This window comes from Pseudophryne corroboree, chromosome 5 (genome assembly GCF_028390025.1).
Source record: "Pseudophryne corroboree isolate aPseCor3 chromosome 5, aPseCor3.hap2, whole genome shotgun sequence".
NCBI lineage: Eukaryota > Metazoa > Chordata > Amphibia > Anura > Myobatrachidae > Pseudophryne > Pseudophryne corroboree.
Genome location: NC_086448.1, coordinates 657,122,264 through 657,144,796, shown reverse-complemented (window position 1 = coordinate 657,144,796; position 22,533 = coordinate 657,122,264). Strand labels below are relative to the sequence as shown.

At 46.5% G+C, this 22,533-nt stretch overlaps 1 protein-coding gene across 3 annotated transcripts in view; it reads right to left on the bottom strand.

The window, feature by feature from the left end:
• Positions 1-22,533, bottom strand: part of MCM4 (minichromosome maintenance complex component 4) — a 162,990-nt gene that overhangs the window by 49,447 nt on the left and 91,010 nt on the right. For all 3 annotated transcript variants that reach the window (XM_063923696.1, XM_063923698.1, XM_063923697.1), the window contains exons 7-11: positions 21,656-21,751; positions 21,403-21,541; positions 20,382-20,602; positions 1,342-1,462; positions 407-666 (exon numbers count right to left, since the gene is read on the bottom strand). In XM_063923696.1, coding sequence (XP_063779766.1) covers positions 407-666; positions 1,342-1,462; positions 20,382-20,602; positions 21,403-21,541; positions 21,656-21,751 — 837 coding nt within the window. The remainder of the gene's footprint in view (positions 1-406; positions 667-1,341; positions 1,463-20,381; positions 20,603-21,402; positions 21,542-21,655; positions 21,752-22,533) is intronic.

The following is a 22,533-nucleotide window of genomic DNA, read 5'->3' as shown; positions in this document are numbered from 1 at the left end:
TTTATTTTATAAGAAAAAGACCCCCTGCTTTCAAAAGGTGCAGTATATTTTGTCGACATGGTCCTAATGTCAACATGCTTGGCATGTAGACACTGAACCCAGACACGGATTAGAATGTCAACAAGACCTCCCTGGTGGACTCGTGGCCACTTACCTGGGATAGCTGCTCCAGCTGTGCATTCCAGTTCTGGCGGTGCTGTCTAGGTAACTTTGGTGGATCCAGAAACACGTACAACTAACCCTAACCTTTCCCCTGGTGCAAAAAACTAACTTCCCCTTGTGTAGCCTAGCCCTTGCTTTAGTTTTGTCCAGAATTTCGGCATTACGAATAGACATTCTGTAGATGCCAACTTCAATGTCCGCATTCTCACTACATTCCATTTCAAGTACATCCTAGAACATCTACCTTTTTAATGTCTTCATGTTCATATATACTTGGTGCCAGAGCAGCAGCAAGCCTTTCGTAGATGTCCGGCTTGGCAGCCAGCTCCTTTAATATTTGTACTCGTTCCTCAGTGAACAACTTCTGCTCACTATCCTCATCAATACCATGTAGGCGCTTGGCATCTGTCTTTCGGTAATGAATAACATCAATGTGAGTCTTGTAAACTGCCTTAACATTCCGAACTCTGGGGTTTACACGAATAGGGACAGCTCTGTAGATTCCTAAGATGAGAGAATAAATGAAAACGTTTGAGATTCAAGCTGTGCTACTACAGGTTGAGTATCCCTTATCCAAAATGCTTGGGACCAGAGGTATTTTGGATATCGGATTTTTCCATATTTTGGAATAATTAGATACCATAATGAGATCTTATGTTGATGGGACCTAAATCTAAGCACAGAATGCATTTATGTTACATATACACCCTAAACACACAGCCTGAAGGTAATTTTAGCCAATATTTTTTTATAACTTTGTGCATTAAACAAAGCGTGTGTACATTCACACATTTCATTTATGTTTCATATACACCTTATATACACAGCCTGAAGGTCATTTAATACAATATTAATAACTTTGTGTATTAAACAAAGTTTGTGTACATTGAGCCATCAAAAAACAAAGGTTTCACTCTCTCACTCAAAAAAGTCCGTATTTCAGAATATTTGGATATGGGATACTCAAAGTGTATTATAATTGCTGTACCAGTTTAGCACTAATGTGAATTTCATGAAAATGCTGCTACACCCAGCATCAGTGCATGCGCTATTACCCAAGATGCAGAGACTGATGACTGTCAAGTCTGTTCAAGCATGAGCCAGCTGTTAGACAGCAAGGAAGAAATCCCAGATGGGGATAATCACTAAATACTGAATAGATCAAGTCAACCTATGTACCTGTCACATTCACCCTGTCTCCAGGTTGCACCTTATCCACCAAGTCATTGTGAGCATATAAAATAATTGTATGAGGGGTCTGGCCAGCTGGCATATCTTCAGGAGACTCTTGCAGTTTAATCTATATATATAAAAAAAAAAAAATATATATATATTAAGTTGTTTAACACACTGTACACAAGGAAAACAAGGACCATATCATGTACAGTCAATTCAAAATGCTAAACAAATAAATAAAAAATAAAGACAGGACTGTTGCTATAACAATCTGCACAGACTTAAAGCACATTTATGGGTCATACCATTTTAAGATTTAAGGCCCATACACACTTGACGATGCACACGTCGTTAACGACTTCCCTTGAACAGCTGAGCAAACAACACGAGCATACACACTACCAACGACCAAAGACCATTCATCGTTGAAGCATCCAAGCTGAACAGTTTATTAAAATAATGGGCTGGGAACCGGGCTGGCGAGTCCAGTGTAATGGCGCTGGGTGTTTCCGCGAAGTGGCTTGGTCGTTCACACCATACACATTCAACGACGTCTCTGGTCGGTAACGACCATAGTGGAAATTGAGCATACATGCTCCACAGATAAGCAAGGGTCGTTAACGTCCCGCGGGGCCGCGCATCGGTGGTCGTCGGATGCATACACACTTGACGATATGAGCGACGTCGTTGATGAGGGCTGAAATGAACGACGTCGCTCATTTTATCGTCAAGTGTGTATGGGCCTTTAGATTTAAATGAGCTCTCTTTATCTTTACTATGAAACACAAATTATCACTTAGTTTCCTTTCACGTTACATTTACCCGACACCATTCAAACTTAACCCATTCTCTTTGGTAAAACTAAAAAGGTACATGCATTAAAAATGTTATTGCAGTTTCATATGATGACATTTGGAGTTAAGGCTTTTATTTATATTCACATGCAGCACAAAAATCTGTCCACAAAATGGCATCACGGACAGTGTAATGGTTAGCATTACTGCCTCAAAGCACTGAGGTCATAGGTTCAATTACCACCAAGTGCTTGCGGTTTCCACCCACAATCCAAAAATATACTGGTAGGGTAATTGGCTCCCAATAAAATTAACCCTAGTGTGAATGTGTGTGAACATGTGGTAGGGAATAATAAGAATTTACTTACCGATAATTCTATTTCTCGTAGTCCGTAGTGGATGCTGGGGACTCCGTAAGGACCATGGGGATTAGCGGCTCCGCAGGAGACTGGGCACAAAAGTAAAGCTTTAGAACTACCTGGTGTGCACTGGCTCCTCCCCCTATGACCCTCCTCCAAGCCTCAGTTAGGATACTGTGCCCGGACGAGCGTACACAATAAGGAAGGATTTTGAATCCCGAGTAAGACTCATACCAGCCACACCAATCACACCATCTAACTTGTGATCTAAACCCAGTTAACAGCATGATAACAGAGGAGCCTCTAGAAAAGATGGCTCACTACAGCAATAACCCGATTTTTTGGTAACAATAACTATGTACCAGTATTGCAGACAATCCGCACTTGGGATGGACGCCCAGCATCCACTACGGACTACGAGAAATAGAATTATCGGTAAGTAAATTCTTATTTTCTCTAACGTCCTAAGTGGATGCTGGGGACTCCGTAAGGACCATGGGGATTATACCAAAGCTCCCAAACGGGCGGGAGAGTGCGGATGACTCTGCAGCACCGAATGAGAGAACTCCAGGTCCTCCTCAGCCAGGGTATCAAATTTGTAGAATTTTACAAACGTATTTGCTCCTGACCAAGTAGCTGCTCGGCAAAATTGGAAAGCCGAGACCCCTCGGGCAGCCGCCCAAGATGAGCCCACCTTCCTTGTGGAATGGGCTTTTACAGATTTAGGCTGTGGCAGGCCTGCCACAGAATGTGCAAGCCGAATTGTACTACAAATCCAACGAGCAATAGTCTGCTTAGAAGCAGGAGCACCCAGCTTGTTGGGTGCATACAGAATAAACAACGAGTCAGATTTTCTGACTCCAGCCGTCCTGGAAACATATTTCCAGGGCTCTGACAACGTCTAGCAACTTGGAGTCCTCCAAGTCCCTAGTAGCCGCAGGCACCACAATAGGTTGATTCAGGTGAAACGCTGAAAACCACCTTAGGGAGAAACTGAGGACAAGTCCTCAATTCCGCCCTGTCCGAATGGAAAATCAGATGAGGGCTTTTACAGGAAAAAGCCGCCAATTCTGACACGCACCTGGCCCAGGCCAGGGCCAACAGCATGACCACTTTCCATGTGAGATATTTTAACTCCACATATTTAAGTGGTTCAAACCAATGTGACTTTTGGAACCCAAAAACTACATTTAGATCCCAAGGTGCCACTGGAGGCACAAAAGGAGGCTGTATATACAGTACCCCTTTCACAAACGTCTGAACTTCAGGGACTGAAGCTAGTTCTTTATGGAAGAAAATTGACAGGGCCGAAATTTGAACCTTAATGGACCCCCATTTCAGGCCCATAGACACTCCTGTTTGCAGGAAATGTAGGAATCGACCTAGTTGAAATTTCCTCCGTCGGGGCCTTACTGGCCTCGCACCACGCAACATATTTTCGCCAAATGCGGTGATAATGTTTTGCGGTTATATCTTTCCTGGCTTTGATCAGGATAGGGATGACTTCATCCGGAATGCCTTTTTCCTTCAGGATCCGGCGTTCAACCGCCCTGCCGTTAAACGCAGCCACGGTAAGTCTTGGAACAGACAGGGTCCTTGCTGGAGCAGGTCCCTTCTTAGAGGTAGAGGCCACGGATCCTCCGTGAGCATCTCTTGAAGTTCCGGTTACCAAGTCCTTCTTGGCCAATCCGGAGCCACGAATATAGTGCTTACTCCTCTCCATCTTATAATTCTCAGTACCTTGGTTATGAGAGGCAGAGGAGGGAACACATACACTGACTGGTACACCCACTGTGTTACCAGAGCGTCTACAGCTATTGCCTGAGGGTCCCTTGACCTGGCGCAATACTTGTAGAGTTTTATAAACATGTGGAAGACTTCTGGGTGAAGTCCCCACTCTCCCGGGTGGAGGTCGTGTCTGCTGAGGAAGTCTGCTTCCCAGTTGTCCACTCCCGGAATGAATACTGCTGACAGTGCTATCACATGATTTTCCGCCCAGCGAAGAATCCTTGCAGCTTCTGCCATTGCCCTTCTGCTTCTTGTGTCACCCTGTCTGTTTACGTGGGTGACTACCGTGATGTTGTCCGAATGGATCAACTCCGGGTGACCTTGAAGCAGAGGTCTTGCTGAGCTTAGAGCATTGTAAATGGCCCTTAGCTTCAGGATATTTATGTGAAGTGATGTCTCCAGACTTGACCATAAGCTCTGGAAAATAGGATTTTGGTACTTACCAGGTAAATCCTTTTCTTTGAATCCATAGGGGGCACTGGAGTACTCTTGGGATATGGACGGCTTAGCAGAAACAAAGGCACTGAATATTTAAATTTAGAACTCTCCACCCCTCCATATCCCAGAGTACCTCAGTGTACGACCTCAGTGTTTTTTACTGAGCGAACAAGAACTAGAGAGGTTGACAATGGAGAATTCCTATAATATAACGGACAACAACAAAGTTGACCCATAACGTTACTGTCAACTAAACAGTTGACACCATAACCGATAGACCTTTATAATTTGAACCAATCGGTGAAAATTTGTTACCATAAGCTCCTCTGAGCTTAATACAACCCCGGTAAAATGTGTTACCATAAGCTCATCTGAGCTTAAAACAACCCAGGTAAAACTGCTCTGGGTGGGCGTCCAGTGCCCCCTATGGATTCAAAGAAAAGGATTTACCTGGTAAGTACCAAAATCCTATTTTCTTTTTCATCCACTAGGGGTCACTGGAGTACTCTTGGGACGTACCAAAGCTTCCCTCGTGGGCGGGAGAGCTGTTTGACACCTGTAACAGTAGACGGCCAAAGCTAGATGCTGATGCCGCAACCGTTTCATAACGAGTAAACGCGCACAAACGTGTGCACTGAAGGCTATGTAGCCGCGTCGTAGACGCTCCACGACCAGCTGGTCATGACATTCCCACAGAACCTATGGGATGAGCTATTACTGACATAGGCGACTGTAACTTAGCCTTAAAGTAAGCCTGACTTGTAGTCATTTTTATCCAACTGGATAATGTCTGCTGAGAAACTGGCTAACCCCAGTTGGCAGCATCATAGATAACAAACAACGTATACGTATTACGTACTGTAGACGTTCGGGACATATAGACGCGTAATGCGTGTACCACATTCAGAATTCTAGAATGTGCTGTCAACACAGGAACCACTATTGGTTTATTGATGTGAAGAATAAGAAATCGGAATTGGTCCGAAGTTCTGCTTTGTTATGAGAAAACTCAAATACGGTGGCTTGGAATACAAGGCACCCAAATATGAAAACAAAACCCTTGCCGAAGCTACGGCTAGAAGAAAAACGTTTTCCAAGTGAGAAACTTAATCCCCATTTGATGTAAGGGTTCAAAATATGAAAACTGTAAGAAATCTGAACCCAGCTTCAAGGCGCATGGCGCTGTAGGTGGGATAAATGGAGGCTGCACTTTGATGACACCTTGTAAAAAAGGTGTGTACCGACGCAATAGATTCAAACGTCTGTGAAAATAAATTGACCACATAAATACCTGCACCCTCAGTGCAGATAAACGCAGTTCTCCATCCCACCCCGTCTGTAAATAACAGAATACGGGTAACTTGAAAGATGATGTCGGAAACTTCTGAGCTTCACACCCACATATATAGGCACACCCAATTGTGTAATAATGAGCTGCCGTAAGCGGCTTTCTAGCTCGTAACATGGTTGGTATAACCAATACTGTAATGCCCTATATCTTTTCTTAAGAGGGCGGTCTGAACCCCCCACCCCGTCAACCGCAGCTGCGGTACATAGGTAAATAGGGGTAAAAGAACGGTCCCTGTTGTAACAGGTTGGACGTATTATGAGGGGCCAAGATCGTGTGCAAGTATTCCTTGGAGCTTCGAGAAGCAATTTCTCCGAAACCCATGAGATATCACTAGTATGACTGTGACGAACTGTCTTATGATCCGTTTTAGCAACGGAGAGAGAGAGCAGCGGAAAATGGTGAAGCCAGATACACGAGGCTGTATGACCACACGAATGTGAGAACCTCCACCGCCACTGCCCTTGTGATCTGTCGTTCTGTACACATACTGAGCGTTTGTAATTGTGGCGAGATGCCATCATGTATACCTGAGGGTAACCCCAAGTGTGGATTCACATATGAAACCTCTGGATTTAATGCCCAGTTTTATGGATAAAAATCCCGACGGGTGAGATCATCTGTCTAACAGATGACCACTCCCGTCGTAAACAACATCACCTAATGGTGTTCTGGGTAATTGAGGATTCGAGCTACCTGCCGCACTGCCATGCGGCTTTTTGGTCCTCCCTGGTTGTTGTGTATGCAACTCCCGTTGAGTTGTCTGACTGCACTTGGACAGACTGAAAGCGAAGCATGTAGTGCATTGTAAATTGCACGGAGTTCCAGGACATTTATAGACAGCAATCTGTCGTGATCCGTTTTAGAACCCCTGTCGCTGATATTTTTAACTACAACTCCTCAACCTCTGAGACTCTCGTCTAGAGTATATACACCCTCGCCCTGAAACCCGGCGAACTAAAGCGCTTTGAAAACACATCATTGTTCCTAAAAGGCGAATACACCAATGTACCCCTAGTGTGCGTGGCTTTTGCACTAATTGTACTAGATGGTATATTTTATTTCTGGTGTAGTAGGTAAATATCTTTAATTTACCGTATTTATAATCTTACCTAGGAACTGAAGTCGTTCAGACGGAATTAGATGCGATTGTTTTTGAACTTGACCTGCCACCGTGGTGTACGTTAGTAGCGCAAGTAAGAGGAACTTCTGTTGAAACAGAGTTCTTATGAGCAGATCGTCTAAGTATGGAACGATTGTCACCGCTAGGGCTCTGAAATGAGCTATTGTCACCAACATCACTTTGGTGAATACCCGAGGCGTTGACAAGAGGCCAAACGGTAGAACCTGAAATGGTTAATGGTTGTGGCGTATTGCAAAACGCAAGAACCTGTGATGCGGTGACCAAACCGGAATGGGTAAACACGCATTGTAAAGATCAAGCGCAAGCATGCAATCTTGTGGCTTGAAATATGCAAGTACTAACTGGAGTAAATCCATTTCCAACTGTAGTAAGTGACTTGCTGATTGAGACTGCGACGGAGCCCTCCGGCTTCGGTACCCCAAACAGAGGGGAATAAGTAACCCTGACTCTGTTGGTGTACCAGGTGTGGAAATAAAAACAGGTGAAACCAGCAGATGTAAATAGCCGATACATCCATGAGTGGATGTTTGGAAACCGGCAAATGTCACGTGTGAAGGGGCGCTTCCACAATTGGAAATTATAGATGGCCTGAGAGGCCGTTAAGCCACTGGCTTGTTGACTTTAGCACCCTGGCGTTACAAGTCGTGACTGTTTTTGTACCACAGCCTTGAAAAGACTGAAGTCTTAAGGGATTATTAAACGTCGGCCAAAGTATTTTTGTTTGAATATCAAATTTAGGACCAAACAACTTCTGGCCTTGTTTTGGTGACACTAGCGACGATGAAAAGCGAGAATCGTGTCAGCAGAAGTTTTACCGAGATACTCTGCAGCTTTTTATTAACAGTGATCGTCATTGTTTCCATACATAGAGCGTCTAGTGACCCAAATGTATCCTGTTTATAATGTTTGTCACAGACGAATTCACCAATGACGGATTGTCCCATTTAGATGTGGAAATGGGTAAATAGAGTTAACTGTTAGTCAGATATTTTAAATAATAACTCATTGAAAATCTGTTGTTTATGAAAATTGACAGATTAGATGTTAGAGTCTACATAATGTCTGTAAAATTTGAGACACTGACTCACTGTTATTAGCAATGTATGGTTGTCAAAACCCCGCACTATCTGACTGCTGGTCTAATGTACCCTTCTCAGTCGTAGGTACCGCTGTGAGGTTTGACCTATAATTGTCAGATTAAATTATAAGACCAGTTAAATTAACACCCTGGTACCCAAAGGGAAATTGGACCTTTGGAAAGACGGAGAAACCTTTGTTAGAGCAGGCGGAGTAACTTTTGAGACTCCGATTTTACCGCTCCTGTCGAGCGGAATTATGCTTAACATAGGATCTGGGACTGACCCGGCTTCCGGAGTGGAAACGTACAAACCAACAGAATTTGTTTATGTACAGACATTATAGTAAACCTTCTATTTAGTCTGTGTTGGAGGCTTACTCCTTATACAGACAGACACCACAATAGCCAAAGGACAGACACTTGCACTAATTAGTAAAATGTGTACTTAAAGTGCGTTATATATTATATATATTATATATATTATATATATAATATATATATAAAATATATATATATATAATATATATATAAAATATATATATATATATATATATATATATATATATATATATATATATATATATATATATATATATATATATATATATATATATATATATATATATATAGCTAAATATATTTATGGCTAAATACAGTTTACATGGCCCTATGTGAAACCTGAACCAAATTTCCCACTAACACCCCTGCGCCTCCGGTGGCGAAGAGATGTAGTGTAGGAATGTTCTGGAATTATGGCAGAAACAGGAAACATGAATAAAAATGGCCCCCATGCCATTCTTACATTGTAACTTATAGGAGAAATTACAATACCTGCTGCCCCTGATAATCACAGTCTAGTATACACTGATAATCACAGCCAGTTGATAATCACATGCAGGCTACAATACAATCACAGGCAGGTGACATTTAATATAAGCTCTGCCTTTAATATCTTCTATAGATATCTGTTAATATTAATAACTTCTATAGATAAATATATATAGGCTAAACAGCCTATTACACTTGTAGCATCTGGCAGCTGCAGCCACGCAGTAATCTGCCAGATCCCCCACTCCCTCCCCCTTCCCTGTACTCCCTGTAGCGCTGTGTCTCAGCGGGGAGCTGGGAGGCTTATTGCAGGGAGGCGGAGGACCATAGCCCCGAGCAGCATAGATCGGCTGGCCGGAGCGCGGCGTTGCTACCGGGTCTGTGAGAGCACCGCTGTTGTCTGTGCGGCGGGTGTCCGTCCCTCCCCCTGTCTGTACTCCCTGTAGTGTTAGCGGTGAGCCGGGACGCTTACTGCAGGGAGGCGAGAGACATTGCAAAGTAGCGGAGGACGGTTGCCGGGCCGCTGTCGCTAGACAAGCTGCGGCGGGTCTCCCCTCTGGGCGCTGCACTTCCTATACAGCGCTGACGGCGCGCCTGGCGCCTAGGTCGGGAGAACGAAGCGGCAGACGGAGTGCTGGACGGAGCGGCTGTAAACGGGCACATCTAACGGACCCCACACAGCGGGGCGGCCGCCTGCGCTGACCGCCCCGTTTTCCCCAGCATACCTTATGTAGGAAGACTGCGACGGCTTCTAAGCTCAGAGCTCTCCGGTCGTAGCTGCGACGGGGCTTCTATGTGTAAGCTCCGTCCAGCTGCTTGATCCCTTCTTCATGGCTGTGACGGGGCTTCTTTCTGTAAGCTCCGTCCAGCTCTTTGATCACTTTTTCATGGCTGTGACGGGGCTTCTTTATGTAAGTTCCGTCCAGCTGTTGCAGGCCAGTGGGCCTGTGGCTGTGAGGGTGCTCTTTGTGAGGACCGACACGCCATGCGCTGTCCGTGCAGCAGCACTATCCCGGACCCATGTTTTTCAAGAAACTGGGAAGGGATGTGCTATAGTAAAAAGTAAAAAGTAAAAATGAAAAATTAATAAAAATCTTCCACAAAGTGTGGGAACTCCCACAAGCCGTTGTTAGTGCTTTGAGCACGGAAAAAACACTGAGGTCGTACACTGAGGTACTCTGGGATATGGAGGGGTGGAGAGTTCTAAATTTAAATATTCAGTGCCTTTGTTTCTGCTAAGCCGTCCATATCCCAAGAGTACTCCAGTGACCCCTAGTGGATGAAAAAGAAATTCCTTCTCTGTGTGACTGCTCCCCAGCCTCGCAGGCTGTCATCCGTGGTCACCAGGACCCAGTCCTGAATGTGCGGCCCTCTAGAAGATGAGCACTCTGCAACCACCACAGGAGAGACACCCTTGTGCTTGGTGACAGGGTTATCTGCTGATGCATCTAAAGATGCGACCCAGACCATTTGTCCAGCAGGTCCCACTGGAAAGTTCTTGCGTGGAATCTGCCGCATGGGATTGCTTCATAGGAAGCCACCATTTTTCACAGAACCATCTCATTGATGTACTGAGACTTGGCTCGGTTATAGGAGGTTCCCGACTAGCTCGGATAACTCCCTGACTTTCTCCAGTGGCCCCTAGTGGATGAAGGAGAAACACCTTTTTCTGAACTGTGTCCAGGATCATCCCTAAGAACAGAAGACGAGTCGCCGGAATCAGCTGCGATTTTGGAATATTGAGAATCCAATCGTGCTGCCGCAACACTACCTGAGATAGTGCTACACCGACCTCCAACTGTTCCCTGGATCTTACCCTTATCAGGGAATCGTCCAAGTAAGGGATAACTAAAATTCCCTTCCTTCGAAGGAGTATCATCATTTCGGCCATTACCTTGGTAAAGACCCGGGGTGCCGTGGACCATCCATACGGCAGCGTCTGAAACTGATAGTGACAGTTCTGTACCATAAACCTGAGGTACCCTTGGTGAGAAGGGTAAATTGGGACATGAAGGTAAGCATCCTTGATGTCCCGAGACATCATGTAGTCCTCTTCTTCCAGGTTCGCAATCACTGCTCTGAGTGACTCAATCTTGAATTTGAACCTCTGTATGTAAGTGTTCAAAGATTTTAGATTTAGAATCGGTCTCACCGAGCCGTCCGGCTTCGGTACCACAACAGTGTGGAATAATACCCCGTTCCCTGTTGCAGGAGGGGTACCTTGATTATCACCTGCTGGGAATACAGCTTGTGAATGGCTTCCAAAACTGTCTCCCTGTCAGAAGGAGACATCGGTAAAGCCGACTTTAGGAAACGGCGAGGGGGAGACGTCTCGAATTCCAATTTGTACCCCTGAGATATCACCTGAAGGATCCAGGGGTCTACTTGCGAGAGAGCCCACTGCGCGCTGAAATTCATTGAGACGGGCCCCCACCGTGCCTAATTCTGCTTGTAAAGCCCCAGCGTCATACTGAGGGCTTGGCAGAGGCGGGAGAGGGTTTCTGTTCCTGGGAACTGGCTGATTTCTGCAGCCTTTTTCCTCTCCCTCTGTCACGGGGCAGAAATGAGGAACCTTTTGCCCGCTTGCCCACGAAAAGACTGCGCCTGATAATACGGCGTCTTCTCATGTTGAGAGGCGACCTGGGGTACAAACGTGGATTTCCCAGCTGTTGCCGTGGCCACCAGGTCTGAAAGACCGACCCCAAATAACTCCTCCCCTTAATAAGGCAATACTTCCAAATGCCGTTTGGAATCCGCATCACCTGACCACTGTCGTGTCCATAACCCTCTACTGGTAGAAATGGACAACGCACTTAGACTTGATGCCAGTCGGCAAATATTCCGCTGTGCATCACGCATATATAGAAATGCATCTTTTAAATGCTCTATAGGCAATAATATACTGTCCCTATCTAGGGTATCAATATTTTCAGTCAGGGAATCCGACCACGCCAACCCAGCACTGCACATCCAGGCTGAGGCGATTGCTGGTCGCAGTATAACACCAGTATGTGTGTAAATACATTTTAGGATACCCTCCTGCTTTCTATCAGCAGGATCCTTAAGGGCGGCCATCTCAGGAGAGGGTAGAGCCCTTGTTCTTACAAGCGTGTGAGCGCTTTATCCACCCTAGGGGGTGTTTCCCAACGCACCCTAACCTCTGGCAGGAAAGAATATAATGCCAATAACAACTGATAATTTCTAAAATGTTATCGGGGGAAAACCACGCATCATCACACACCTCATTTAATTTCTCTGATTCAGGAAAACTACAGGTAGTTTTTCCTCACCGAACATAATACCCCTTTTTGGTGGTACTCGTATTATCAGAAATGTGTAAAACATTTTTCATTGCCTCAATCATGTAACGTGTGGCCCTACTGGAAGTCACATTTGTCTCTTCACCGTCGACACTGGAGTCAGTATCCGTGTCGGCGTCTATATCTGCCATCTGAGGTAACGGGCGCTTTAGAGCCCCTGACGGCCTATGAGACGTCTGGACAGGCACAAGCTGAGTAGCCGGCTGTCTCATGTCAACCACTGTCTTTTATACAGAGCTGACACTGTTACGTAATTCCTTCCAACAGTTCATCCACTCAGGTGTCGACCCCCTAGGGGGTGACATCAATATTACAGGCAATCTGCTCCGTCTCCACATCATTTTTCTCCTCATACATGTCGACACAAACGTACCGACATACAGCACACACACAGGGAATGCTCTGATAGAGGACAGGACCCCACTAGCCCTTTGGGGAGACAGAGGGAGAGTTTGCCAGCACACACCAGAGCGCTATATATATATATATACACAGGGATAACCTTATATAAGTGTTTTTCCCCTTATAGCTGCTGTATCTTTAATACTGCGCGTAATTAGTGCCCCCCCCCTCTCTTTTTTAACCCTTTCTGTAGTGTAGTGACTGCAGGGGAGAGCCAGGGAGCTTCCCTCCAACGGAGCTGTGAGGGAAAATGGCGCCAGTGTGCTGAGGAGATAGGCGCCGCCCCCTTATCGGCGGCCTTATCTCCCGTTTTTCTATGTATTCTGGCAGGGGTTAAATTCATCCATATAGCCCAGGAGCTATATGTGATGCATTTTTTGCCATCCAAGGTGTTTTATTGCGTCTCAGGGAGCCCCCCCCAGCGCCCTGCACCCCCAGTGACCGGAGTGTGAAGTGTGCTGAGAGCAATGGCGCACAGCTGCAGTGCTGTGCGCTACCTTGTTGAAGACAGGACGTCTTCTGCCGCCGATTTTCCGGACCTCTTCTGTCTTCTGGCTCTGTAAGGGGGCCGGCGGCGCGGCTCTGGGACCCATCCATGGCTGGGCCTGTGATCGTCCCTCTGGAGCTAATGTCCAGTAGCCTAAGAAGCCCAATCCACTCTGCACGCAGGTGAGTTCGCTTCTTCTCCCCTTAGTCCCTCGATGCAGTGAGCCTGTTGCCAGCAGGTCTCACTGAAAATAAAAAACCTAAAACTAAACTTTTCACTAAGCAGCTCAGAAGAGCCACCTAGTGTGCACCCTTCTCGTTCGGGCACAAAAATCTAACTGAGGCTTGGAGGAGGGTCATAGGGGGAGGAGCCAGTGCACACCAGGTAGTTCTAAAGCTTTACTTTTGTGCCCAGTCTCCTGCGGAGCCGCTAATCCCCATGGTCCTTACGGAGTCCCCAGCATCCACTTAGGACGTTAGAGAAAATAAGATTTTACTCACCGGTAATTCTATTTCTCATAGTCCGTAGTGGATGCTGGGGACTCCGTAAGGACCATGGGGAATAGACGGGCTCCGCAGGAGACTGGGCACTCTATAAGAAAGATTTGGTACTATCTGGTGTGCACTGGCTCCTCCCTCTATGCCCCTCCTCCAGACCTCCGTTAGGATACTGTGCCCGGAAGAGCTGACACAATAAGGAAGGATTTTGAATCCCGGGTAAGACTCATACCAGCCACACCAATTACACCGTATAACTCGTGATATTATACCCAGTTAATAGTATGAAATATAACTGAGCCTCTAGAAAAGATGGCTCAACAATAACCCTTTAGTTAGGCAATAACTATATACAAGTATTGCAAACAATCCGCACTTGGGATGGGCGCCCAGCATCCACTACGGACTACGAGAAATAGAATTACCGGTGAGTAAATTCTTATTTTCTCTGACGTCCTAGTGGATGCTGGGGACTCCGTAAGGACCATGGGGATTATACCAAAGCTCCCAAACGGGCGGGAGAGTGCGGATGACTCTGCAGCACCGAATGAGAGAACTCAAGGTCCTCCTCAGCCAGCCAGGGTATCAAATTTGTAGAATTTAGCAAACGTGTTTGCCCCTGACCAAGTTGCAGCTCGGCAAAGTTGTAAAGCCGAGACCCCTCGGGCAGCCGCCCAAGATGAGCCCACCTTCCTCGTGGAATGGGCTTTCACCGATTTAGGATGCGGCAATCCAGCCGCAGAATGCGCCAGCTGAATTGTGCTACAAATCCAGCGAGCAATAGTCTGCTTAGAAGCAGGAGCACCTATTTTGTTGGGTGCATACAGGATAAAAAGCGAGTCAGTTTTCCCGACTCCAGCCGTCCTGGAAACATACATTTTCAAGGCCCTGACTACGTCCAGTAACTTGGAATCTTCCAAGTCCCTAGTAGCCACAGGCACTACAATAGGTTGGTTCAAGTGAAAAGCTGATACCACCTTAGGGAGAAACTGGGGACGAGTCCTCAATTCTGCCCTATCCATATAGAAAATCAGATAAGGGCTTTTACATGACAAAGCCGCCAATTCTGACACACGCCTGGCCGAAGCCAAGGCCAATAACATGACCACTTTCCACGTGAGATATTTCAGATCCACAGTTTTAAGTGGTTCAAACCAATGTGATTTTAGGAAACTCAACACCACATTGAGATCCCAAGGTGCCACAGGAGGCACAAAAGGGGGCTGAATATGAAGCACTCCCTTTACAAAAGTCTGAACTTCAGGCAGTGAAGCCAGTTCTTTCTGGAAGAAAATCGACAGAGCCGAAATCTGGACCGTAATGGAACCCAATTTTAGGCCCATAGTCACTCCCGACTGTAGGAAGTGCAGAAAACGACCCAGCTGAAATTCCTCTGTAGGGGCCTTCCTGGCCTCACACCACGCAACATATTTTCGCCAAATGCGGTGATAATGGTTTGCGGTTACTTCTTTCCTGGCTTTTATCACCGTAGGAATGATTTCCTCCGGAATGCCCTTTTCCTTTAGGATCCGGAATTCAACCGCCATGCCGTCAACCGCAGCAAGTCTTGGAACAGACAGGGCCCCTGCTGTAGCAGATCCTGTCTGAGCGGTAGAGGCCATGAGTCCTCTGATAACATTTCTTGAAGTTCTGGGTACCAAGCTCTTCTTGGCCAATCCGGAACCACGAGTATCGTTCTTACTCCTCGCCTTCTTATTATTCTCAGTACCTTTGGTATGAGAGGCAGAGGAGGGAACACATAAACCGACTGGTACACCCACGGTGTCACTAGAGCGTACACAGCTATCGCCTGAGGGTCCCTTGACCTGGCGCAATATCTCTTTAGCTTTTTGTTGAGGCGGGACGCCATCATGTCCACCTGTGGCCTTTCCCAACAGTTTACCAACAGTAGGAAGACTTCTGGATGAAGTCCCCACTCTCCCGGGTGTAGGTCGTGTCTGCTGAGGAAGTCTGCTTCCCAGTTGTCCACTCCCGGATTGAACACTGCTGACAGTGCTAGTACGTGATTTTCCGCCCATCGGAGAATCCTTGTGGCTTCTGCCATCGCCATCCTGCTTCTTGTGCCGCCCTGTCGGTTTACATGGGCGACTGCCGTGATGTTGTCTGATTGGATCAGAACCGGCTGGTTTTGAAGCAGGGGCCTTGCCTGACTTAGGGCATTGTAAATGGCCCTCAGTTCCAGAATATTTATGTGTAGGGACGACTCCTGACTTGACCAAAGTCCCTGGAAATTTCTTCCCTGTGTGACTGCGCCCCAGCCTCGAAGGCTGGCATCCGTGGTCACCAGGACCCAGTCCTGTATGCCGAATCTGCGGCCCTCTAGAAGATGAGCACTCTGCAGCCACCACAGTAGAGACACCCTGGTCCTTGGAGACAGGGTTATCAGTTGATGCATCTGAAGATGCGATCCCGACCACTTGTCCAAGAGGTCCCACTGGAAGGTCCTTGCATGGAACCTGCCGAATGGAATTGCTTCGTATGAAGCCACCATTTTCCCAAGGACTCGTGTGCAGTGATGCACCGATACCCGTTTTGGTTTTAGGAGGTCTCTGACTAGAGATGACAGCTCCTTGGCTTTCTCCTGCGGGAGAAACACTTTTTTTTTGTTCTGTGTCCAGAATCATCCCCAGGAACAGTAATCGTGTGGAAGGAACCAGTTGTGACTTTGGAATGTTTAGAATCCAGCCATGCTGTGGTAGCACTTCCCGAGATAGTGCTACTCCGACCAGTAACTGCTCCCTGGACCTCGCCTTTATTAGGAGATCGTCCAAGTACGGGATAATTAAAACTCCCTTTTTTCGAAGGAGTATCATTTCTGCCATTACCTTGGTAAACACCCTCGGTGCCGTGGACAGTCCAAACGGTAGTGTCTGGAATTGGCAATGGCAATCCTGTACCACAAATCTGAGGTACTCCTGGTGAGGAAGGTAAATTGGGACATGCAGGTAAGCATCCTTGATGTCCAGGGATACCATGTAATCCCCTCCAGGCTTGCAATAACCGCCCTGAGCGATTCCATCTTGAACTTGAATTTTTTTATGTATGTGTTCAAGGATTTCAAATTTAAAATGGGTCTCACCGAACCGTCCGGTTTCGGTACCACAAACAGTGTGGAATAGTAACCCCGTCCTTGTTGAAGTAGGGGTACCTTGACTATCACCTGCTGGGAATACAGCTTGTGAATTGCCTCTAGTACAGCCTCCCTGCCCGAGGGAGTTGTCGGTAAGGCCGATTTGAGGAAACGGCGGGGGGGGGGGAGGCGCCTCGAATTCCAGCTTGTACCCCTGAGATACTACTTGAAGGATCCAGGGATCCACCCGTGAGCGAAGCCACTGATCGCTGAAATTTTTGAGGCTGCCCCCCACCGTACCTGGCTCCGCCTGTGGAGCCCCACCGTCATGCAGCGGATTTGGAAGAAGCGGGGGAGGACTTTTGTTCCTGGGAACCTGCTGTGTGTTGCAGCTTTTTTCCCCTTCCTCTGCCTCTAGACAGAAAGGACCCGCCTTTTCCCCGCCTGTTTTTCTGGGGTCGAAAGGACTGTACCTGATAATACGGCGCTTTCTTAGGCTGTGAGGGGACATGGGGCAAAAATGCTGACTTCCCAGCTGTTGCTGTGGAAACAAGGTCTGAGAGACCATCCCCGAATAACTCCTCACCCTTATAAGGCAAAACTTCCATGTGCCTTTTAGAATCTGCATCCCCTGTCCACTGCCGAGTCCATAAGCCTCTCCTAGCAGAAATGGAGAATGCACTTATTCTAGATGCCAGCCGGCAGATCTCCCTCTGTGCATCTCTCATGTACAAGACTGAGTCTTTTATATGCTCTACGGTTAGCAATATAGTGTCCCTGTCTAGGGTGTCAATATTTTCCGTCAGGGAATCTGACCAAGCAGCAGCAGCACTGCACATCCACGCTGAAGCAATAGCTGGTCTCAGTATAACACCAGTGTGTGTATATATAGACTTTAGGATAGCCTACTGCTTTCTATCAGCAGGTTCCTTTAGGGCGGCCGTATCCGGAGACGGTAGTGCCACCTTTTTAGACAAACGTGTGAGCGCTTTATCCACCCTAGGGGGAGTTTCCCAACGTGACCTATCCTCTAGCGAGAAAGGGAACGCCATTAGTAATTTTTTTTGAAATCACCAATTTTTTATCGGGGAAAGCCCACGCTTCTTCACACACTTCATTTAATTCTTCAGATGGGGGAAAAACTATTGGTAGTTTTTTCTCCCCAAACATAATACCCTTTTTTGAGGTACCTGGGTTTATATCAGAAATGTGTAATACCTCTTTCATTGCCTCAATCATGCAACGAATGGCCCTAGTGGACATTAAATTTGACTCATCGTCGTCGACACTGGTATCAGTATCCGTGTCGACAACTGTGTCTGCCATCTGAGGTAGTGGGCGTTTCAGAGCCCCTGATGGCCTTTGAATTGTCTGGGCAGGCACGAGCTGAGAAGCCGGCTGCCCCGCATTTAGCATGTCGTCAAATTTTTTATGTAAGGAGTCGACACTTGCACGTAATTCCTTCCATAAGTCCATCCACTCAGGTGTCTGCCCCGCAGGGGGTGACATCACATTTATAGGCATCTGCTCCGCCTCCACATAAGCCTCCTCATCAAACATGTCGACACAGCCGTACCGAGACACCGCACACACACAGGGAATGCTCTTAAAGGAGACAGGACCCCACAAAAGCCCTTTGGGGAGACAGAGTATGCCAGCACACACCAGAGCGCTATATAATGCAGGGACTAACTGAATTATGTCCCCTTATAGCTGCTATAAGTTATACTGCGCCTAAATTTAGTGCCCCCCCTCTTTTTTACCCTTTCTGTAGTGTAGACTGCAGGGGAGAGTCGGGGAGCTTCCTACCAGCGGAACTGTGAGGGAGAAATGGCGCCAGTGTGCTGAGGGAGATGGCTCCGCCCCTTTTTCGGCAGACTTTTCTCCCGCTTTTTTCTGTATTCTGGCAGGGGTAATTACCACATATATAGCCTCTGGGGCTATATATTGTGGTTATTTTGCCAGCCAAGGTGTTTTTATTGCTGCTCAGGGCGCCCCCCCCCCCCCCCCAGCGCCCTGCACCCTCAGTGACCGGAGTGTGAAGTGTGTATGAGGAGCAATGGCGCACAGCTGCAGTGCTGTGCGCTACCTTGGTGAAGACTGAAGTCTTCTGCCGCAGATTTTCCGGACCATCTTCTTGCTTCTGGCTCTGTAAGGGGGACGGCGGCGCGGCTCCGGGAACGAACACCAAGGACGGGTCCTGCGGTCGATCCCTCTGGAGCTAATGGTGTTTAGTAGCCTAAGAAGCCCAAGCTAGCTGCAAGCAGGTAGGTTGCTTCTTCTCCCCTTAGTCCCTTGTTGCAGTGAGCCTGTTGCCAGCAGGTCTCACTATAAAATAAAAAACCTAACATATACTTTCTTTCTAGGAGCTCAGGAGAGCCCCTAGTGTGCATCCAGCTCGGCAGGGCACAGAAATCTAACTGAGGTCTGGAGGAGGGGCATAGAGGGAGGAGCCAGTGCACACCAGATAGTACCAAATCTTTCTTGTAGAGTGCCCAGTCTCCTGCGGAGCCCGTCTATTCCCCATGGTCCTTACGGAGTCCCCAGCATCCACTAGGACGTCAGAGAAATAGAGTATAAGCGCCACTGGGGCAGGAACGGATGTAAATGGGCAAATAATATAAATATATCACTTGCTCAGTTGAATGCTAATCCAAGTCAAATCACTAAAGGCTATTTACACAAGCTACATAAACCATAGCAACCAGATGTAGGTGTTTGTTTTAAAATTTGCACTACACAGGTAATGAATAGCCTGCACTCTGTCTTCTCTCAAAACATAAAGAGGACAAAACAGACAAGTGCAAACACAGAACCAGAGAAGTCACAACCTGGGATCTGTAGTAATCTCCTTGATGGCAATTTTTAGCCTGTAACCTGCTTTGGGGCTTCGAGGAGTAATACTCTTGCAAGATTAATGGTTCTGAACACCCAGACACTGATCTAAAGCGTAGCTGTCAAACATCATGATATTGTTAATTGCTGATCGGTTAGTAAGTTTAACTGCACATTTGCAACTTTATCTAATATTAGTAATTAAACAAGGAAGTTTATTCACGACAAGTCACATGTAAGCATATTAAATAAAACAAGTGAAACTATGGCATATATTCAATTCCTGTTGGATCTTTTCTGACGGAAAGGATCTGACCAATGCTTTGGCCAAACCAGACAGGTTTAGCCCATTCCTGACAAAGCCAATCATACTTTTTTAAAAAGACGGATTGATATTGTCGGAAACGGGGCTAACACTTGTCGGGCTTGGCCGCACTTCTGACAGAACACGTGGATTCCGACAATCCAAGCGTTTTCCAACAAGTCGGGAATTCGCAGCTTGTCGGAAAAAAACAAGGGCCATTGAATAGGTCAGAACCCCTTTCAACCTAAACCTCTTTCTATCAAGACAGCAGTTTCTGACAATACTGTATACCCCCCTATGTACATATAAAATAAAAATGAGGTAACTTACCATTTGTTTATCTGAAAACATAGAGCGGTTGTGAACCAGGGCCATGCTGTGTGTGGTGTTGCAATGTTTGCAGACGGATGGCTCCGCAATACGGCCACGGTCAATCTCCACCCTCGTAGTAAAGGCACACACCTGACATTTAAAGAAAGCTTCTTGCATCTCTGGTATAATCTGGGATGTTCTGATAACCATCCCTCCAATTGTGATCAACTGATCAATATCTGAGGAACAATGCAAGACACATTTCCTTAAAACGTATTACTACAATGCTGCAGACTGTTAATCAATGATTTAACATGCTTAGGGGTCATTTCAATTAGGAGTGGGGCAAATAACTGATGCAACTGTGGCCCTCATTCTGAGTTGATCGCAAGTAGCAACTTTTTGCTGCTCGTGCGATCAACTTGACGCCGCCTATGGGAGAATGTATTTTAGTATAGCAGGACTGCGATCGCTTGTGCAGCCGTGCTATGCTAAAAAAAGATTCCTGCAAAACAAGACCAGGGTAAGAGTTACTTACCCTGTGCGACAGATCCAGCGGCGAAGGTCCCAGAATTAACGTCAGAAATCCGATCTCCAAACGCATGGATCCGCCGGCGTTAGCCTCACCACGCCTTGAAAACGGTCAGTTGACGCCCCGGAACGCCTCACGCCTGCCAGTCTTCATGTGATCGTCGCTGCTATCACTTTCTGCGCTGGCGGCGTCGCTGCCCGGTGATGGTGAACGTGAATGCACATTGCAGGCGCGGCGTGGAGCCGCAGTTCCGACCCGTTCGCACCGCAGCGAAGAACCGCTGCGTGCGAACGGGTCGGGATGTCCCAGCGTCCAAACATATGCAATGGCACCTCAGCTCCATCTCACCTGAGACTGACTGATTTCAGTATTCCTCTCTATGGGGCTGCAAGCAAATCTGCAATTTCGGTGCTACACTGCTGTACCGACATGAAATTTATTCAGTTGGCCCCTTATCACCATGCTGTATGAAGAGCTGGTAAGTTTTGTATCTATGTTTAGTTTTACCTTCAGGATTTAAACTCCTCATATTCCTGGTCTTTAATGCATTAAAAGGTCTGACTTGGATCTGATGCTCCAAGATAGAATCAGGATAACGATCAAAGAAAAGCTGATTAACAGCCATATCGAAAGTAGGAATAACTTCCTAGAAAGATGAAAAGAGACGGCTTGAGACACACTGCCAAATTTTAGAACTTGCAGATTTCACAGAATTGGACTGTTCCTATTACAGCAAAGTGGAGTTTGCATGCATGGGTACCTGTGGATAACAGACCAGCTGTCTGTACAGATCTTGGTCAAATGTCCTCAGATGATCACAGTCAATATTCAAGAACGGTTCCCCAACCACATTGATCTATAAACAAATATATGTGAAAATATAACTGTTGCATGTTGTCTTAACATACACATAATGATCCTTTAGTAGGGCAGAAAAGATTGAGCATACAGGAAGCAAGCATGTAAAAAATTAATACAGGCGACATTAAGCTAAACAGTGTGCTCAGTAATGGTTTTCTTCTTCTATTTATCAGGGCTAGGTATTTAAGAATATCATGTGTCAACTCCTTTAAGTCCTCATTTGATCCAGAACCTAACTTCTTTAGTGTTCCATTTAATACCCCTTTAACATGTAGCCTAAAGACTCAGGATTTTTCTGGGGAACACGCACCGACCCAGGACTTGGCTATGTATGAACAAAAACGACACGGGTCACCTGTACTGTCAATGGCATAACCCGGGTTACAATGACCTGCGGTACGCCTAAAAAGGTGCTGTTGGCAGGCACAGTGGCGCTTGGCAATAACATCCCCATGCTTGCCCCTCCTGACAGAAGACTCGGATGTGGTGTGAACGGCAATGACATGTAACTCAATACTGTCACAAAGTTCATGAAAGTAACAATCCCACTAAAGTGTCCATTGTCCTCTAATGGCTAGCACTTTTACACATTGAGCAATGACGTCAAGCACCAGGCAAGTAACAACTTTGCCAGTGTTCACCGTGTTAACTTCTCACCGATAGACATACGGAGGAAAGGACCTTATTAGCATTAAGGGGCTTGCTATACAAAAACTTTAATGAGAAAGTAATTACGTAATAACTAACGCATTGAATTACAGTAACAGTATTTCAGCT